The sequence below is a fragment of the Babylonia areolata genome, chromosome 15, assembly GCF_041734735.1.
Source record: "Babylonia areolata isolate BAREFJ2019XMU chromosome 15, ASM4173473v1, whole genome shotgun sequence".
NCBI lineage: Eukaryota > Metazoa > Mollusca > Gastropoda > Neogastropoda > Buccinidae > Babylonia > Babylonia areolata.
In genome coordinates, this window is record NC_134890.1 from 6,386,126 (window position 1) to 6,406,861 (window position 20,736).

The 20,736-nt window shown below is 42.2% G+C and overlaps 1 protein-coding gene across 3 annotated transcripts in view; it reads right to left on the reverse strand.

Moving 5' to 3' along the window:
• The window catches only part of LOC143290154 (uncharacterized), a 62,388-nt gene extending 41,962 nt beyond the window's left edge, over window positions 1–20,426 (reverse strand). For 2 of the 3 annotated variants that reach the window (XM_076599458.1, XM_076599457.1), the window contains exon 1: window positions 20,341–20,426. In XM_076599458.1, coding sequence (XP_076455573.1) covers window positions 20,341–20,354 — 14 coding nt within the window. In that variant the 5' untranslated portion in view covers window positions 20,355–20,426. Of the gene's footprint in view, window positions 1–4,733; window positions 4,864–20,340 lie in introns of those variants that run through there. The other variant, XM_076599459.1, reaches the window with a different exon arrangement.
• Between the last annotated feature and the right edge of the window lie 310 nt (window positions 20,427–20,736).

Below are 20,736 nucleotides of genomic sequence, written 5' to 3' on the forward strand. Positions count from 1 at the left end.
AGATCAGCCTCGGTAATCTTGGTGGCAGTTTTCACGATTCTGTTCAGGGCTGCAACTTCTGCCTTGGAAATGTTACCGTACCAAACAGTAATAGCGAAGGTCAACACACTTCCAATGACTGCTCCGCAGAAATCAACCATGATTTCTTTTTTAATTCCGAACTTTTGGAGGCGCCGAAGAAAGTACAGGAGTTGTGCCGCACTGAGCTTCTGACTCGAAGATTCGTCCCAAGGTGGGCCTCTCAGACCCATACCGCCAAAGAAGCAATGGGCGGTTTACCCCTTAATAATCCCAGCGTGGGCCTGTCAGACCCACAGGGTTGCAAAGCAGGCAAGCGAGCGATAGGGCCTAGGGCTGAACTTCAGCCGTCACCGGTGCATCTTGAAACAAGCATGGCATCACAAGCATCCATGGTGGAAAAAGCAGAGCGAGAACTTCGCGCTGCTTTGGGTGTATTGGGGTAAGTAATTCGATCGCCCATGTTGCATCCTTGTTATTATTTATTTGTGTACACTTTTGAAACATTTAAGAAATCCTGCCCGTTTTTTAAATACTTTGCATCCTTGTTATTATTTATTTGTGTACACTTTTGAAACATTTAAGAAATCCTGCCCGTTTTTTAAATACTTTTCGTGTTGTGAAGTTAGTTGCATGAACTGCTGCCGAGTTTCAGGAGGCAGCATAGCAACACACATAGATCTAGCGCTCTATTACGCTCTGTGTGTTATAGGGGACTAGTTTATGAATATCCATTGTGTCTATGGCTAGCAATGGCTGCAGCAACTTATCGAAATTGAATCTAAACTATTTGCGCCCTAACAATATGCATTGTGAAGCTGGTTGTCTGCAGGCAAGCGATGGTGCCACGTTTACAGTAAATTTGGATCCCCTTTCAAAAAAAGCCTTTTCCAACAAAAACGCTTTTGGGGGATTAGTTTTTATATATGACACTTTTGCATCTATTGTTATATGTTTGCATATGATGTACGTATCATGCGAGCTCAAGTGCACAGATTGCTCTGCATGTGTGTTGTGGGAGCTAAGATATGTATGATTGATTGTGTGTGTGTTTGGGGTGGAAATGTGTTTAAATGTGTATTTGGGTGGGCGCTGGTGGTGGTGAAGTGGCACAGCCGTGCATGTTCCCTGCCCCTGGCCTTCATTATAGCCCTCTGCAAGTGACGCCCTACCTCCAATGGGTTGCAACCCCCACGTTTAGTGGTTGATTCCAGGTATTTCTGGAAGGCATTATCAAAGACCATATTAATTTGCCAAGCAGAGAAGGATAGAAAGCAAATAATAAAACTGACAGAGAACGACTGGCAGCAGAGTATAAAATCTCAAGAAGAAATGACAGCAGAGAAGGAGGACAGCAGAGAAGAACAGATGGCACAGAAGATGACAGGGAAGAACAGACAACAGAGAAGAACAGATGGCACAGAACATGACAGGGAAGAACAGACAGCAGAGAAGAACAGATGGCACAGAACATGACAGAGAAGAACGGACAGCAGAGAAGAACAGATGACACAGAAGATGACAGGGAAGAACGGATATCAGAGAAGAACAGATGGCACAGAAAGATGACAAGGAAGAACGGATAGCAGAGAAGAACAGATGGCACAGAAAGATGACAGAGAAGAACGGATAGCAGAGAAGAACAGATGGCACAGAAAGATGACAGGGAAGAACGGATAGCAGAGAAGAACAGATGGCACAGAAAGATGACAGAGAAGAACGGATAGCAGAGAAGAACAGATGGCACAGAAAGATGACAAGGAAGAACGGATAGCAGAGAAGAACAGATGGCACAGAAAGATGACAGGGAAGAACGGATAGCAGAGAAGAACAGATGGCACAGAACATGACAGAGAAGAACGGACAGCAGAGAAGAACAGATGGCATAGAAAGATGACAGGGAAGAACGGATAGCAGAGAAGAACAGATGGCACAGAAAGATGACAAGGAAGAACGGATAGCAGAGAAGAACAGATGGCACAGAAAGATGACAAGGAAGAACGGATAGCAGAGAAGAACAGATGGCACAGAAAGATGACAGGGAAGAACGGATAGCAGAGAAGAACAGATGGCACAGAAGATGACAGGGAAGAACGGATAGCAGAGAACAGATGGCACAGAAAGATGACAGAGAAGAACGGATAGCAGAGAAGAACAGATGGCACAGAACATGACAGAGAAGAACGGATAGCAGAGAAGAACAGATGGCACAGAACATGACAGAGAAGAACGGATAGCAGAGAAGAACAGATGGCACAGAACATGACAGAGAAGAACGGATAGCAGAGAAGAACAGATGGCACAGAAGATGACAGGGAAGAACGGATATCAGAGAAGAACAGATGGCACAGAAGATGACAGGGAAGAACGGATAGCAGAGAAGAACAGATGGCACAGAAAGATGACAGGGAAGAAGGATAGCTTCTCTCTATTTCATATGTGGGTCTGAGAGGCCCACCATTGGACGAATTAGGGTATTGGCCTTTGCTCCTCTTTCTCATATGTGGATCTGAAAGGCCCACCTTGGGATGAATCAGGATAATGAAATTACATCATTAATTACTCCTTTCTTTTATGATGTAACAATTCCAAATTTTGTCACCGGAAAGGGACTTACGAGTCAGGAAAAGTCAGGAAATTTCATAACTGTAGCTTTAATAGTTCCGGAGATATGGGGACTTTTATGCGGCTGTGGGTCTGGCAGACCCACTCTGTGCGGCGAAGGTTAACATTTTTTCCACATTTTTCTCCCATTTCAAGTCATTGGAAATGATCAGTCCGAGAAATTTAAATTCGCTGATGATCCCAACTTGCTTATCTTTAATGACAAGTGGTAAGCGGTCAGATCTGGTCTTCTTGAAATCTAAAATTGATTCTTTTGTTTTTTGATACGTCTAAGTTGTTTTGATTACACCACCAGTTCTAGTACTGTACTTCTTCCCTTCTAGAGTAGTATCGTCGGCAAACTTGACCATGGTGTTATATTCATTTTGAGTTGCACAGTCATGTGTGAATAGTGAGTACAACAGCGGGGATATAACACATCCTTGTGGGGCGCCTATGTTGAGGATGAATGTGGAGGAGGTGAGGTCACCAACTTTAACAACTTGCGATCTGCATCTTAGAAAATCTAGGATCCATGCATAAATTGATTCAGGCCGCGAGATGTCTTTCAATTTAAAATATAGTTTTGATGGTACTACTGTGTTGAACGCAGAGCTGTAGTCAATGAAAAGGATCCTAGCATAGCTGTTAGGATTTTCGAGATGTTTGAGGACGTGGTAGAGACCTATGCTAATGGCATTTTCAACTGATTTGTTAGCTCTATAGGCGAACTGAAAGGGATCAAAGGATGAAAAAATGCAGGTTTTTAGGAATTGCAGAATCAAGTGTTCAAATGTTTTCATGACGACTGATGTTAAGGCTACGGGACGATAATCATTAAAACAACTAGGCTGTGCTTTCTTTGGAACAGGAATGGTTGTTGATTTCTTAAAGCAGTGTGGCACCACACATGACTGAAGGGACATGTTAAAAATGTCAGTGAAGACACTAGATAGTTGGACTGTACACTTCCTCAAAAGGCCTGGTGAGATTTTGTCAGGGCCAGCGGCTTTTCTCATTTTCAGACGACTGAAGTAGCGTCTGACTTCATTCTCTTGGACTATGAAAAGGGGAGTGGGGGTGATTTTGGGTGCAACCACGTCAGAAGTAGACAATGGTTTGTCAAATCTGGAGTAGAATGTGTTGAGTTTGTCTGGAAGAGTTCTGTCAGTGCTGTCGACTATCTGGTGGGTCATTTTATGATCAGTTATGTACTGCAGTCCGGTCCACACATTCCCAGAGTTGTTTGCGGACAAATTTTCTTCTAATATTTCCTATTTCAAAACTTTGTCTTCTTTATGCATTTTCCAGCGCTTCTTTTTGCCTTATTGCGAACTATTCTGTCGTTAGTTTTGCGAAAATCTCTCTCTTTTTCCTTTAGTTTTTGCCTAACAGCCCCGTTACACCAAATTTTGTCGTTTGAAAATATTTTGATATGTATGTCATGCATTGCAGTACGTAAATATGGGTGTCTATCTTACGCTCTGGAAGTCTGAGTGTGATGTTGCTTGTTGGTAATGACAATAGCTCGAAATCATGTCTTGTAATTATTTTGATGAGGACAGCAACGAGCTGAGGGGAAACTGTGGAAAGTGCTTCCCGCCCAGGGCCATCACAATCGGTGGCGGATTCTCTCCAGTCTGCAACATTTCTGCGTTGATTGTTTCATTTCATTATCTGATTTGAATATTTTCTCCTTCCCCCCCCCCCCCCCCCCCCCCCCCCGATGAATTCAGTATATATTTCTTGTAATGATTATGTCTCATTACTATACTTACTTAAGTGCTACTGTAATTACTTAAAATGATGATTTATGAAGAAAAAAATATGTGGAAAAAAAGCACAAAGGAAAAAAAATATATATAAAGAAAAAAAGGAAAAGGAGAAAAGAATGTTTTGGATTTTTTTGGCCAATGAAGAAGGCATGTGAAGCACTTTTAAAAAAAGCAAAAATAGAAAAAAGAGGGTGCTCCTGACCTGCATGCAACTCAGGCCAACAAAAAAAAGAGAAAGAAAAGAAAAGAAAAAGGAACAGAAAGAGAGCCTGCATGCAACTCAGGCCAACAAAAAAAAAAGAAAGAAAGAAAAGAAAAAGGAACAGAAAGAGAGACCTTTAGGCAGGACTTGTGCGCCAGTCCCCTACTGTCTGCTCTGCGGTAGTCAAGCTGGACAGTACTTCGCGTGAAGTCCTTGACAGGCATGCCCCGTCACCCGCTGCAAGGTGAAGATCAGTCAGCTCCTTGGAATGGCGATGTTAAAAGTGAATTAAAAGAAGCCAAGGTAAAAAAAGGTGCATCTGAGAAGAAATGGGTTTTAACTAGCCTTACTGTTTTTAAAGAGATCTCTTACTGGAAGATTGTAGAGCAGGTCTTGGACTGATGTCATCAAAGTCTATCTTTGAGAGAAGATTGATAGTAGCTCCTGATTCTGCTAAAAACTGAAAATCATGTCCATTGACAGAGACTGTGAAGTGAGGTAGTTCACTTTTTGATGTGTTGATAGTAAATACATATTCTGTGTCACCAGAGTCACTCATATTTAATGATTTCATGCTGATGAAATTGGCTTCATCGTTGATATTTTCTAAATGGTGGACACGAGATTGTCGAGGGTTCTGTGGTCTTGGTGTCTTTTATCTTGCTGTTTTGATGGTACTGCTGTTTGTTCTCTCGAATGGCATACTGATGCAAAGTGATGCAGCTTCTGACATAAATGGCATGTTTTGTTGAAGGCGGGACAGTAGTGTTGACCTCCCTTGTGTGGCCATTCACCTCCACAGTTACGGCATTTGTTACGCAGTGGTGGGCGTTCACCATCATGATTACGACCTGAGTGTTGCTGCTGTTGGGGTGTGATCTGACATGATGAACATCAGATTCTGACATTTTCTTTGATTGGGTAGCAGTCAGTTGTAATGTCCGTCCAAAAGCAAGTAAGTCTTGAAGAGTCATAGCTGGGCTAGACAGTCCTTTCTCCATGACTTTGGAAGACTTGCAGCCGGCAATGAATTGTGATTTCATTTCTGCGTTGACATCATGAAAACCACAGGTAGCAGAAAGATGCATAAAACTCATCAATGTTGTCACTTGACTGATACGTGTGTCTGAATACATAACGTTGAAATTCTGTCTTTGTTTCGGGGTTGAAATGTGCAGTGATTGCATCACACAGTTTGCCGAAGTGCGTTTCATTTGGTCCGGGATGCAGTTGTTGCTCCGTGAACGTGTCAACAAGATCGTTCAGTTCGTCTCCAGCATACGTCATTAATAAAGCATTCTTGCGCTCGGCATCGTCGTCTATAGTATATGCAGTAAAGAGATTTTTCAATATTGAAATCCACTTTTGCCACCGTACAGCACGACCTTCTGGTGAACAGTCAAAAACAGGACAGCTCGGGAGCGCAGCGGCCATTGTCTTGTTTACGTTTTTGGACTTGATCGGATTCGATCGAAGAAAATGAAAATAAGCTTACCCACTCGTCGCCAATGTAATGTTTGTAAGATGGAAAAGTGGAAAATATATTCTGCAAATGTTTCATGATGTTGTGGATTCACACACAATTGAAGACATGAACGAAGACAGATGAAAACTTATTAACTTTACTTAGAAACCACCGTTGGCGTTCAAGGTTACAAAGACCAATCTCTTACGCAAGGGACGTTATTCTTAATGATAATAAATTAGGTAGTATTAGTAGTAGTTACTTTTCTTGGACTAATACTTTAGATACATTACAAGCACGACATATATCTTGCGCTTCATATATTTTTTTCTCTCATATATATACATGTTAAATGTATTAAATGTGCTGTATTAAATGTGCTATCAATTGCATTGCTTTTTTTTCTTTTGCATTTTTTCTGTGGGATTTCTTTCTTCTGGACCATGTTTGTCTTAGAGGTGCTACCCATTCAAATTGTTTAATGTTCATTCTACTTAATTCAGTATCAACTTTATAATATTCACATGTTCACGTGCAGTAAACACGTCAGTGGTATAATTAGTAATTCTGTGTATTCTGACAGTTTCAGTTTTAGTTTTGGCAGAATGGTTAAGACGCTTATCTGTCAATACAGTGTCCGTAAGGGTCCGGATTCGATTCCCACTTTCGCTCTTTCCACTAAGTTCGATTGGAAAATCAAACTGAGAATATAGTCATCCGGATGAAACCGATGTCCCGTGTGCAGCACGCATTTGGCGCACAGAAAAAGATCCCATGGCAAACTAAGTGTTGTCCTTTGGCAAAATTATGTAGAAGAAATACACTCTGGGTCTCAAAGCCTCACTTACAAGTTGGGTTATGCAGCTATCACGTATCTGCCTAGCAGATGTGGTGTAGCATATATGGATTTGTCCGAACGTTGTTAAACCTTCTTGCGAAATTGAAGCTGAAAATGAGCCTTCTGACCAGAATTTGTATTTCTTTTGTTTTAATTGCGAACAATAAAAACGATGTCATGCCGTCTCTGAACCCAAACGAACTTTCATGCAACCAGTTGGGAAGAAAACAATAATTTTCTGAATTCGGAGCCTTAAGAACTAAACGTTAACGAAATTCAGGATACCTCACGTCAGAAGTAAGACCTATGGACACATATCGTTTTCTTTTCAATCGCCAAAGACGTGGAACAAGCTCCCTGATAACCTCCGTCATTCTGATTCCCTCGCATCTTTTAAATCTCGTCTCAAAACTCACCTTTTCCCTCAGCAATAAGTTCAATTGTGGCAGGTCCACTTCCTTTGCGTTAACTGTGCTTGACTATGTGTGTATACATATGTATGTGTACATAACTACATGCATGTATATGAATGTGTATTGCGTGTGTGTGTTTATGTAAGTTTGTGCCTGCCTATGTGTGCGTATGTGTTAGGGTAGCTGTTAGATACACATGTATGTTAAAATGTATGTATGCAGTGTGTGTGTGTGTGTGTGTGTGTGTGTGTGTGTGTGTGTGTGTGTGTGTGACATTGATGTAATGGTTTATGTTAACAAAAGCGTTTTTGTAAAGCACCTAGAGCAGTTTTTTTCTGGATAGTGTGCTGTATAAGTATAGTCCATTATTATTATTATTATTATTATTATCAAATTCGGCTTGATCCAGAAGACGCACAACATAGGACTTCTATGAGGGTTTTTGGAAAAGATTTTTTTCAGTGTGTTTATTCCAGATTGGGTACTGGTACACTAAGTTCGGCAGACAAACGAACACCGGGTTATTACATTGACTCACTTTGTTTTCACGAGTGAATCGATGAAATGACGGCTGTTATTCAATGTGTCGATATGTCAGATAAAAGTGCAAAGTTATTTAAATCAGAATTACAAATTAAAATAAACTGACTGTAGCAACATTCATAATGACAGTGCACAAAGCGTAATTTGAATGTCCGGAAAGACTGAACTGATTATTTATTTTCAAGCCAATTTTGGTGTTGACAAAGTATTTCCAAATAAAACAATTAGGTTAATTAAAGTTTACCATACAGAGAGAGAGGGGGGGGGGGGAGAGAGAGAGAGAGAGAGAGAGAGCTCAGAACTCAGAAATATTTTACTGCAAGACCACCGGCCTGTTTGCAAAGGAGGTACATTCAATTAAACACACAAAATACCGAAAATAATGGGGGAGAAAGGACCAATGTCATGGACACAAAATTTCATAACTGAAAAGGTAGACAAAGATTTTTGGCTCGTGACATTTCCTGGAGTAACCTTAAGGTTTTTAAAAAGTTATATAATCATGTCATTTCTTCTTCTCTCTTTTTTTAAGGCGTAATGAATAAACATTGCCACAGAGTGAGTTATAAGCCTGCTTTCATTTTGTAAAAGTAACGTTAAGTCTGGAATTCATTTATGTTTCTGAAAATTTTCACAACGTATTTTTCCCTGATTAACTGATACATTGGACATACTAACAGAAAATGGCGTTTGTCTTCTTCAGCGTTGAAGACAGGGCAGGAGTTTGACCTTACTGTGTATCTTTTGTGAAAATTTATATCACTTATGTCTAGCCTAAATCTAGCAAAGACAGTACAAAATTTAACGATAGTTATGTCTGAAATATACTTTTCTGGTTACAACAATGACTCAAAATAGCGATATGTAGAATATCTATCACTTTCAAATAGTTTACTTGACCAGTTTGTTTGTGACAGTCTATTATGCTTTGTTTAAAAAACTTGTATGAATTCGTTTTCGTTTCCAACTCTCCATTCAACCAAATGTCTGAAAATCCATATGTATCTAGGCAATGTTTAACCGTGTTGGCCCAGTTGTGTTTGTCAAGCTGGCTTTCTGCATTTCTGATAGTTATGTTTTTGTTCCTTTCACAAGCTTGCTTTGGCAGTCTGGTAAGATCTAATATTTGTAGTTTGAACCAGTACCGAATTACCTTAATCATACTATCAACATATAGGGGGTACCTACCTAGTTCACCCTACACCATCAGGTTTGGAGTTTTGGGACCTACTCGGAGAAAACGCTTACAGGCAAATATGTGAGGGGCTTCTACAGACTCAAAACGAGTCAAACCCCAAATTTCAGCTGCATACAACAACATAGGCTTTACCTCTGCATCAAATAATTTAAAGAAAACTGAGTATTCCATCTTTTCAAGGCTCCACATTGTTTTAATGATTTCTACCACTCTGACTTTCGCTCTGCCTGCAATTTCTTCCAATGCAATAAATGTGATGATTTTGTAAACCCACGGGTATGGATGAGATAAAAAAAAAAATATATATATATATATATATAAAAAGTCATCTGCAAATAAAAGCAAAAATATTTCTTGTAGACCAGGTAAAAACTGAAAACCATGCTTTCCTTTTTTGTTGACATTTTCATCAATTTCTGTAATTAATAAAGAAAAAATCAGGGGAGACAACAAACAACCTTGCTTCACTTCGGCAGGACAGTCAAAGAAGTCAGACATTTCAGATCCCCAGCGAACACAACACTGAACTGATTTATACATCCCCTGGAGCATTCGAAACATTTTCGTAGACGTTTTAATTTTCTGTAAGACTAACCAAAGACTACTTCTGTCTACTGAATCGAAAGCCTTCATATAGTCAATAAATGCAATATAGAATTTACTTTTCTTATCCCCATGCAAACATTTTTTTAATCATAGACACAAGTGTAAAAATATGATCAGAAGTGGCATAGTTTTTACGAAAACCAGCTTGCTCCTCACTTATTTTACGTTCCTTCTCTGCCCAATTGTACAGTCATTTATTCAGAATAGATGTAAATATTTTACTTATGGTACTTAAAAGAGAAATGCCACCATAGTTTTCTGGATTATTTTTGTCTCCCTTTTTAAACAGAGGAACAATAACTGACCGGGTCCACTCTTCCGGGAAAATACTTGACTTTGACTTTGACGTTACAAGATTCAGGTCCTTTTTCATAGGACCATGTTCAGGTTCTCAAAACTGAAACTGATTGGCCTGGGTGGTTTGAGGATGGTGCCAATCAGATCACTTATTATAACAATTTAGGCTCTGCATTCTGAGTCGTACATTGAAGGTAGTGCTGCCAGTCAGATCACTTATTATAACAATTTACGCTAGGCATTCTGGGTCGTACATTGAAGGTCGTGCTGCCCAGTGCTTGTCCAGTCTTCTCTTTAAGGTGTCTACCGATGGCGCTGTTACCACATCATCTGGGAGGCTGTTCCAGAGGTTCACAACTCTGTTTGCAATATAGCTGCCCCGCACGTTGAGACGATGCCTTGGTTTCTGAAGTTTCAGGGAGTTGCCTCTGGTGGATCTGAGCTCGTTCGTGGCGACGTGGAAGTCAGGGCGTGACACTTTGTAGAAAGCATGTAGGTACTTGTAGACTTCAATTACGTCTCCCCACTTTCTCCTGTGTTCCAGACATGGAAGCTTCAGCCGACGTAGCCTTTCGGGGTACGGGAGGTCCTTCAGAGGGCCCAACATTTTGTTCGCCCTACTCTGGACATTTTCCACTTTAGAGCAGAGACCTTTCTGATTCTTCTCGTCTGGCTTCCACACACAGGGACCGTACTCCAGGAGTGGTCTGACTAATCCCTTGAACAGCTGGACGAAAGTTGTTGGTGTTAGGTAGTCGAAGGACCTTCGGATGACTCCAACAACGTGGTTTGCCTTCGATGTTCCCTGTGTCACGTGTTGCTTGAAAGAGAGTGCCTTGTCGATGGTCACCCTAAGATCCCTCTCTGCCTGTGTTTCGTTCTGTTTTACTCTGATTGAGTTGCCGTCTTTGTCTTTACTGTTCATCAAGTACTCCGTTTCTCTTTAGTGGCCTAGTTTCAGGACGCAGCACTTCTCTGGATGGAACTTTAGTTGTCGGACCATTGTATCAGCTCGTCCAAGTCGTTCTGCATGGTTTCATGATTGTTCGGAACATCCACTCTGGTTAACAACTTCGTGTCGTCGGCGAACATCCTTACTTGGCTCTTCACGTTGGCATGTAGATCGTTTTTGTAGATCACAAAGAGGATGGGCCCCAGTACAATTCCTTGAGGAATGCCACTGGTTACGTTGCCTTCCTGGGACATCACTCCGTTGATCACTACGCGTTGCGTTCGGTTTGCAAGGAAGTTGCCAATCCATCAAAGAAGTTTACCCCTGATACCACAAGCAGAGACCTTTTCCATGAGTCGACGATGAGGAACACTGTCAAATTCTTTTTGAAAGTATGTGTAAATAACGTGTACACTTCCTCCTTCGTCGACTGCTTCTGTCCATGAGTCCATGACCTCCAGTAACTGTGTTATACATGACCGGCCTGAGACGAAACCATGTTGTTCATGAGTGACAATGTCATTTTCTTCGAGGTGGCCCGTCACTGCTCTTCTCACTAACTTTTCCATGACCTTGCAGACGACGCAAGTGAGGCTCACAGGTCTATAATTGTTGGGGGACATTCTGCTGCCTTTCTTGAAAATGGGGCTCACGTACGCCGTCTTCCATTCTGAGGGAAGTTCTCCAGTATGTAGGGTGAGTCTGAACAGATGCGCTAAAGGCACAGCCAGTTCGTTTGCTGCTACAGAGAGGATCCTGGGCGGTAGTCCGTCGGGGCCTGCTGCTTTTCCTGGTTGTAGACCAGCCAAGTTTTCTCACTCCATCTACCGTGATTGGGATGTAATCCTTGGTCTCTTTGAAGTCGTACTCTGGCATCTCAGGAGCCGGACCTTGATCTTCAGATGTGAAGACACTCTTGAAAGAATTGTTCAGAAGTTCGGCCTTCTCAGCGTCAGTTTTGGTTTTGCTACCATCTTCTTTTTCAAATCTGGGATACCACTCTTGCAAGATGTCTTTGACTTTGCGTATTTCCATACACCTTTAGGATTTGTTTTTGTCTCAGGCGCCAATTTCTTTTCCATGTTCTTCTGTGCCTTCCTGCATGCTTTTCTTGCTTTATTTCTGGCTTTCAAGTAGTTCACATAGTCCTGGGCATTCCTTGTAGTGAGCCAGCGTCTGAATAGTAGTGCTTCTTACGGACTGATGCCAGGGTTCCTCTGTTCATCCATGGTTTTCGTTGTCTGCCTGATGGGCGTGTCATAGGTGTTGATGCTTTGATTGCCTCATATATTTTCTCCTTGATTTTTTTCCATCCTAGATTCGTAGATAGGTCTTTTAATTCCTCATCCCATTCAGCTTTCTGTAGTGTGTCTTTAAGTGCAGCTTCATCAGTTTTACTGTAGCAGAATCTCGCAGACTGTGTTTTCTCAGCTGTTGTCGCATTGAGTGTAATGAGCAAACTGAAATGATCACTTTTCCCAAGTCCAGCTTCTGTACTAATGTCTTTGATCATATCCTCCTGATTTGTCAACACAAGGTCTGCTACACTGGGTTTTTCGCCTTCTCTGAAACGTGTGATTTCTTTCTAGTGTTGGAAAAGACATGCATCAGTGTAAGCCTGAAGGAATTGAGATGCCTCATGTGATTCCTTGTTCCTGCACGATTCTGTATCCCAGTTAATGCTGGGGAGGTTGAAATCTCCAAACATTAGCAGATTGTCTTTCTTCATTGCATTCCAGCTGTGTTCCTAATGAGTTCGAAAAGTTTCTCATTATTTTCAGATGTGCTGCCTGGTCTTCTGTATGTCAGCCCAACTGTCAGTAATGTTCCATCACCTTGAGTACAATCCACAAATACATGCTCTGAGAATGTGCTATTGAGTCTATCATTTGGAGTTGCTTTCATTTCTTTCCTCACTTTCCTCTCCCTTCATTCTCGAGGTTGTGAAAAATTTCATATCCTTCAATAGCTATTTCGCTTTCCTGTACTTTAAATCTAGTTTGCTTGGGTTTCACTTCTGATATGCCAACTATATCAAGTTGGTTTATCTCAACCAGTGCTCTCATTTCATTTCGTTTATTCATATATTGATCAACGTTCGTATAGATGCATTTGCAATTTGAAATATCTACAAAAGAAGGGTCAGAAGATGAAGAAGATTTGTTGTTATTTACACTTTGTACACGTGAGGAGTTTTTGTTGTTTAGTCCTTCTCCTCGTCCTCCACTTGAGGACCCCGGTCGGCCTGGTTGGCCTTCTCCTCTTCTACCTCGTAGTTGCCGATGTTGACCACTCTTCCTCTCCTCCTCACCCACTTTGCTTTGTCGTCTCCCGATTCCTTGGAGTCCTGTCTTCTTCTCTTCAGTTCAGCTTATAGCCGATCCTCCTCTTCTCTCTCTTGCATTATTTCTTCTTCTTAGTTCTTCTCTACATAACTATTGTAAATAAAACAATAGAAAAACCTATTTGTGACTGGCCTCTATATGTTCCTGGCCTGTGTACGGGAATTCTTGTCTATCTTTTAACTCGGTAAATCATCATTTACCGCCGTCCCCTATTAGAACCACTCGGTTCAGTACCACGGCCACATAAGTTTATGAATAGCCTGTTTAACTTCATTCACTGATATTTCTTCATCTAACTCGGGAATGTGTACATCATAGTCATCAGTCAGTAACTGGTTTTGTTCTGAAGTAGTCGCTATACGCTGTCCTAGCACTCAGGTAAAATGATTTTCCCATGTTTCTATGTTTATTGATGCTTCCTTGTGCACTTTAGGTCGAGCTCGCTTGACTGTTGACCAAAATGTGTTGCTGTCACTTCTATTTTGTACCAAAGATTCACGTACTGAATGCCTGTATGCTTTTCTCTTTTCCTTTAATATAGAATGGTATTGTGATCTTTTTTTCTAAGAACTGCGCTTTGTCTTCGTTATCCAGCGCACGTCTATAACTATTTAAAGAATTACTAAGCCGACATTTTAAGATCCTACACTCGTCATCAAACCATTTATTTGTACGCCGCGTGCGACCGCCGTGAAAAACAGTGCGGCGCATGCACTGACTGGCCTTGAGCAACACAGAAACGAGTTTATCAGGTGCACTGTCAATCTTCTCTTCAATGCAGTCTGCAACTTCGTCCATGGCTGACTGACCTTGTTCTGACGTCAGAAAGTCAAAAACTAAGAGGGCTTTCTGTGGATTCCATTTCAAGATCTGTGTGCTACCCGTTTTTCTCGTGTTGACATTATTTTGAATGGCAGCACACACGATGAGTTCCACAGGCATATGCTGTGATTCAACACGGCTGACAACTGACAGACGTTTAATGTGTGTTACAAAATTTATAGACGTCAAAAAGTAATCAGTTAAACTGTTTCCTCTCTCTGATAAAAAAAAAGGTAAATTTGCCCTCAACATCTCCATCAACAAAACCATTCAGTGGTGTTAAATGAAGCATAGAACAGAACTGAATCAACATTTTGCCAAAATTATTCACAATCGCATTCTGAGATTTTCTTTCAAACACATCATATGGACTGTTTATAGAGCCATCATCATCATCGACTTCCAAGTGCCATGTACCAGTCCGGGAGTTCAAGTCCCCACCAATCAGATAATGAAATTCATCTCTTGATTCCAACAAAGACAAAATAAATTGTTCTAACAGTTCTAGGGTACAATCATAATCTTTCTTTTCATAGTACACACTCTTAATTGGATGATTGTAGACACCAATGAACACTACATCTTCATCACTACCAAACAATTCCTTTGATAATTTACAACAAAGGATATTTTCAAACTGACTGTCGATTTTTTCTACATATTTTTTATAATTCTTTCCGAATCAACAAAACAGAGAGAGAGAGGCGTCCCTCATAAAAATCACAGATTTGAAATGGAAGCTACCGTTGCTCAGTGTCAGGAAAGATTCAGACGCGAGTCGCTGAGGTTCCGAAGTAAAGGACTCTGTACCAGGCGTTCTTTCCACAACAGGCTGGCCCTGTGAAGAAAAGCATCAAAGAAAAGGTGGGCCATGGAGACATCGAGCAGACAGCGACGGGCCAACTTGTCCCATTCAGCCAGTCTTTAAGTTGAGTCAGGACAGGGAGAACGCTGAAGGGCACCATGAGGAGCAATGGTCTAAATCAAGCATCCATCCATCTCTTTCTCTAAAAAAATCATAACCACCTGCACCGTGTTTATTCATCACTTATTTAGTATTGTGTTGAGTAGGCCCTGTGCTTATCTATTAACATCAGAAAAAAAGAATTTTGTCTTGTGTAGATTATTTTGATTAGTTGTTTGTTATACCGGTCGTAAGACACTTCCGGCGGCTTTGTGATGGAACTCACAGCAGATTACAACAGTCAGAACCTGGACAGATTTGTTCTTTGTTGTATGGAAGTCTACATGGTGTCAGAAGTGGGATGCAAACCCATAAACCTACAAGGCTTATGCACGATACAAGATTGACTAAGTAGGTGCAATTTTGACTTTGATAGGAACGCTTAAAAAAGTTTTGCTTGTGACAGTTCAGTTGCTCAATTCGATTTCGACGCATAGTCTGTACTCCGATACTGAGGAATACTGTGCTACTTCCCTGCTATTGTTATTGGCGCTGCTGTAGTTTAGTGGTACGAGCACACTAAAAAAATAAAAATAAAAATAGAGAAAGTCATGGATGGCTTGCGCAAGCCTCAGCCACTCTCATTTGAAGGCAATGATGCTGAAAATTGGAGGACATTTGAAACAGAATTTGATGTTTTCATCGAAGCTGCCTATGGCGACAAGAATGATCGCACTCGTTTATACATACTGCTCAACTTAGCTGGCAAGGAAGCAATAGAAAAGGAGAAAACATTCACCTACTCTGCGGAAATAAGAAATGACAATGATGAGGTTATACAAGCTGCAGAAAACCGTGAGAGTGTTGCTGTCCTAAAAAGAAAATTTCGGGAGCTTTGCAGTCCATTGATAAACATTATCATGGAGAGACACAACTTCAATATCAGATGCCAACAGCCTGGTGAACCAGTACAAAGCTTCATCATATCTCTGAAGATACTTGCTGACACCTGCGAGTTCGACACGCTCAAAGACTCCCTGATCCGAGACCGGATTGTGTGCGGGGTATCATCAGAGTCCTTGCGCAAACAGCTATTGAAAGAAAGAGATCTCATTCTTCACAAGGCGGTTCAGCTGTGCCAGATACATGAAGCTGCAGAGAAACACAGTGAACAAGTAACAGAAAAACATGAAGTCAATGCCATTGCACACAAAAGGGCCTTCAAAAAAAGGAATGCACCAAGCAATGAAAAAAAATGCATGTACTGTGGTAACTTCCACCCACTTAGAAAAGAAGCATGCCCGGCATATGGAAAAAAGTGTACCCTCTGTTCCAAGTTGCATCATTTCGCAAAAGTCTGCAAGTCGGCTCTGAGAAGGTCACTGACAAGAACTGTGAATGCTGTACTGGATGATGGCAGTGAAGGCAACAATGAACATGAGGAGGGGTGGGAAATACATGGCGTCACACACATCTCTGCGAAGAATGAAATACACTGCACTGCATCGATCAACAGCCGAGACATCAATCTTAAAATCGACACTGGTGCTAAGTGTAACGTGCTACCCCTGCAGCACTTCAAGCAAGTCAAAGCCAAAGAAATCATCAACAAAGCAAAAGCTGTGAACTTGATTGCCTATGGTGGAGAGCGCTTCTCCACTTTGGGCACCGTCGACCTCCTTTGTAGAATCGGTGACATTTCTGAAGTGATAAACTTTCAGGTTATTGACAGACAAGCTGCTCCCATACTGGGGTTGAATGACTCTCTACGGCTAGGGCTAATTGAGTTAGACAAGAGCGTCCATGAGGTGGACACAGATGACGAAGGTGCCTTCAGAGAGCAGATTTTGCATGAGTTTGCTGATTTGTTTGATGACCAGCTGGGAACGCTCCCTCCCACATATGTGATGAGAATTGACCCCAGTGTGCCCCCTGTTGCCAAACCTGCCAGAAAGATTCCCCAAGCTATGGAAAAAAAGGTGAAGAATGCACTTGACGATATGATGCAGAAAGGCGTGATCATTCAAGAAACTGAACCCACCGAATGGGTATCACAAATGGTGGCTGCTAAAAAAAAAAAAAAGTGATATCAGGATTTGTCTGGACCCCAGAGACCTGAATAAAGCTCTGAAAAGACCACATTACCCCATGCGCACAGCAAATGATGTGGCCTCACGCATTGGAAATGCAAAAGTGTTTTCCACATTGGATGCAAAAGCTGGATTCTGGCAAATCAGAATGAACAAGGAATCTTCTCGACGAACCACTTTCAGCACACCATTCGGCAGATACAGGTTCCTTCGCATGCCTTTTGGAATCAACACTGCCAGTAAAGTGTTCCAGCAGGCCCTTGAACGCTTGTTTGAAGGCTACCCATGCACTATCATCATTGATGATATCCTGATTTGGGGCTCTACAACTGAAGAACATGATGCAAACCTCAGGATAATTCTCAATCGAGCACGAGAAATTGGGCTGAAGCTGAACCTGGAGAAATGCCAGTTCAGGGCCAAAAGTGTCACATTCGTGGGTCACAAGTTCACATCCGAAGGACTGAAGCCTCATCCAGAGAAAACGGAAGCAATCAAAAGCATGCCAGCACCAGAGAATCAAGCAGCCCTCCAACGTTTCCTGGGAATGACAAATTACCTGAACAATTTCATCAAGGACTACAGTGAGAAAACGGCCACTCTGCGAGAGCTCCTTCGAAAGGACACTGTATGGTGCTGGACTGATGCTCATGAGAAGGCATTCCAGAAACTGAAAGATGATCTCACAAGCCCACCAGTCCTAAAGTTCTTTGATCCAGCAAAGCCTGTCGTCTTGTCAGTCGATTCATCCCAAAATGGCCTTGGGGCAGCCTGTTTACAGGATGAGGATCCAATTGCCTATGCTTCAAGAGCCCTTACTGATGCTGAAACTCGGTATGCCCAAATCGAGAAGGAACTGCTAGCTGCTGTGTTTGCCTGCAACAAATTCCATGACTTTGTGTTCGGACGGAAGGTAACAATTGAGACTGACCACAAACCCCTGATCTCCATTGTGAAAAAGCCCCTCCATGCTGCTCCTGCACGACTCCAAAGAATGTTACTCCAGCTTCAGAGGTACAACCTGGAGTTCATCTACAAAAAAGGGACAGAATTGTTCATAGCAGACACACTATCAAGAGCATGTAGTGATGAGCATCCAGAAGAGAACGACTGTGACTACGACGTCATAACAGTCTTGTCGATTTCCCCTTCACGAATGACAGAGCTCCAGCATGAGACTCTGGCAGATTCTACCTTGCAGAAACTTGCCAACGTCATCAGAAAAGGATGGCCAGACCATGTGCGTGCTTTGCCAGATGAAATCAAGCCTTTCTTCCCATTCCGGGATGAGCTGGTGATCGAAAACGACATCATACTGAAAGGACAAAGAGCAGTTGTCCCAAAGTCTCTACAATCACTCTACATCACCATCCTTCACAAAGGCCACATGGGTCCAGAACGCACAAAGAAATTGGGCAGTGATGTCGTTTTTTGGCTACAGATGCGCAAAGACATTGAGAATGCAGTCTCCCAGTGTTCTACATGCAACAGCCTCAAGAATCACCAACAGAAGCAGCCGCTCATCAATCATCCAGTCCCTGAACTTCCTTGGGCCAATCTCTCAGCTGACATTTTTGAGTGGGACAACCACCAGTATCTGGTAGTGGTAGATTCATTCTCTGGATGGTTTGAATTTGAGCTGCTCCCCAACATGTCATCTAGTTCAGTCATTAACAAGATGAAGAAGCTGTTTGCCACACACAGCATTCCAGAAAAACTCATGTCTGACAGGGGTGCACAGTTTACGAGCAAAGAGTTTGAACTTTTCGCCAAACAATGGAACTTCACCCATCTCACAAGCAGTCCACACTACCCTCAGTCCAATGGACTGGCTGAAAATGCTGTCAAACAAGCAAAACAGCTTCTGGAAAAGAGCAAGGCAGATCACTCCGATGTCATGCTTGGGCTTCTCAACTTACGAAACACGCCCAGGGACAGCATGGGCTCCCCTGCCCAGCGCTTACTGTCCAGGAGAACCCGCACAACGCTTCCAACCTTGACAAAATTGCTCAAACCGAAGTCTCTGAACACTGCAAAGGTATCTCTGGAACTCAAGAAAGCACGTCAACAACAAAAGAAATCCCATGACAAAGCTGCAAGGGACCTGAGACCACTGCAGCCTGGTGAAGTCATCAGAATGCAGACAGACAAAGGCTTCCAACGCCTCGCTACAGTTAAATCGCATCATGATGCTCCCAGATCATATGTGGTTACCTCAAACAAAACTGACTGTGCGCAACCGACGACATCTGATTCCAGTCAGCGAGCCACTCCTGCACAGCCAACAGTCAAGTTGCCACCCTCCCATCTATGGGCCAGACCCACAAATCAACAAAGAAAAGCAAAACAGGGCAACAGACACCACCCATCACGGCCAGACAGCAGCCCAACTGCTACGAGCTGTTGCCCCTCCCCGAACTCCTTCCCCTCCCTCACTCCCACATACCCCTACCTCCCCAAAGTGTGACAGCCGCCTGCCTGCTCTCCCTTCCCCACAGCATATCTCCACCGCCACTAACAGCCCATGCAGGGCTGGCCCATCATATGCACTGTCCCAGAAGGCAGCTGACCAGAACCTGGCCCCGCCTTCACCAGTCGTCACCCGCTCCGGCAGAGTCGTGAGACCAAACCCAAGATACCTGTGAACTTTCATAACGTGTTGTAACCGTTGACATTGGCCTTAAGTCCAACACATGACATTTATTATCATTACATATTTTTCCACAGAAGATCCTGTTTGAAAGCGTCTAAAAAGTGATGGACACTTTGTATCCTTTTAATTTGACAATAATTGATACTGATTTTCTTGATGAAAAGTGTGTCTTCATAATCTTGTTTATTCTAGTTTTCTACTAAAATTATTTTGTTATTTTGTTGTTTTAGTGTTCTTATGTTATTGTTTTCTTGCCTTCTCAGAGAGAGATAGTAAGAAGAAGAAGAAGAAAAAAAAATTAAAGAATCGGAAGGAACAGTTATTTTGGTTTGATTTGGACAACAACAGCAGCAAAATATGTGTGCATATAGATATGAAGAATGTTAATGAAGATTTCATTTTCTTTAAAGAAGGAAGATGTAGATTATTTTGATTAGTTTGTTATACCGGTCGAAAGACACTTCCGGCGGCTTTGTGATGGAACTCACAGCAGATTACAACAGTCAGAACCAGGACAGATTTGTTCTTTGTTGTATGGAAGTCTACACTGTTTACCTTGACCTTTGATGAATATCATAAAACACTCCACAATGAAATCAGTAGAAACCTCCTCACCTGATTGCTTCCATTGTGAAGGCCGGCCACGGTTCAAACCGTCCTACATTTAGAGCGCCCGGCACACTGAGTTTGAACCGTACGGATCAGACGTGGTCTGGTTCAAGCCAGTGGCGGATCAGTCGTTCACTCCCAGTACAGGGGTTTCCCCCGAGTTTCTTTAGCAATAGGCGTTTGCAAGAACTTTTCTTCACACATCTCTGCTGTTTCGGGTCCGCAGCAAATTAGGAAGCAACTGTGTCTCAAAAGCGGTAAGAGTATGTTTCTTTTTCTCTGATGTTACATGTCTGTCTCAGTGTGTATGTGTGCGTGCCTGAAATCTGACTGAATTTTACAGGAAAGGAACTGATGTTGAGCGCCCAGTGGCAGCCATCAGTCAGTTCTACCCAGGCAGGC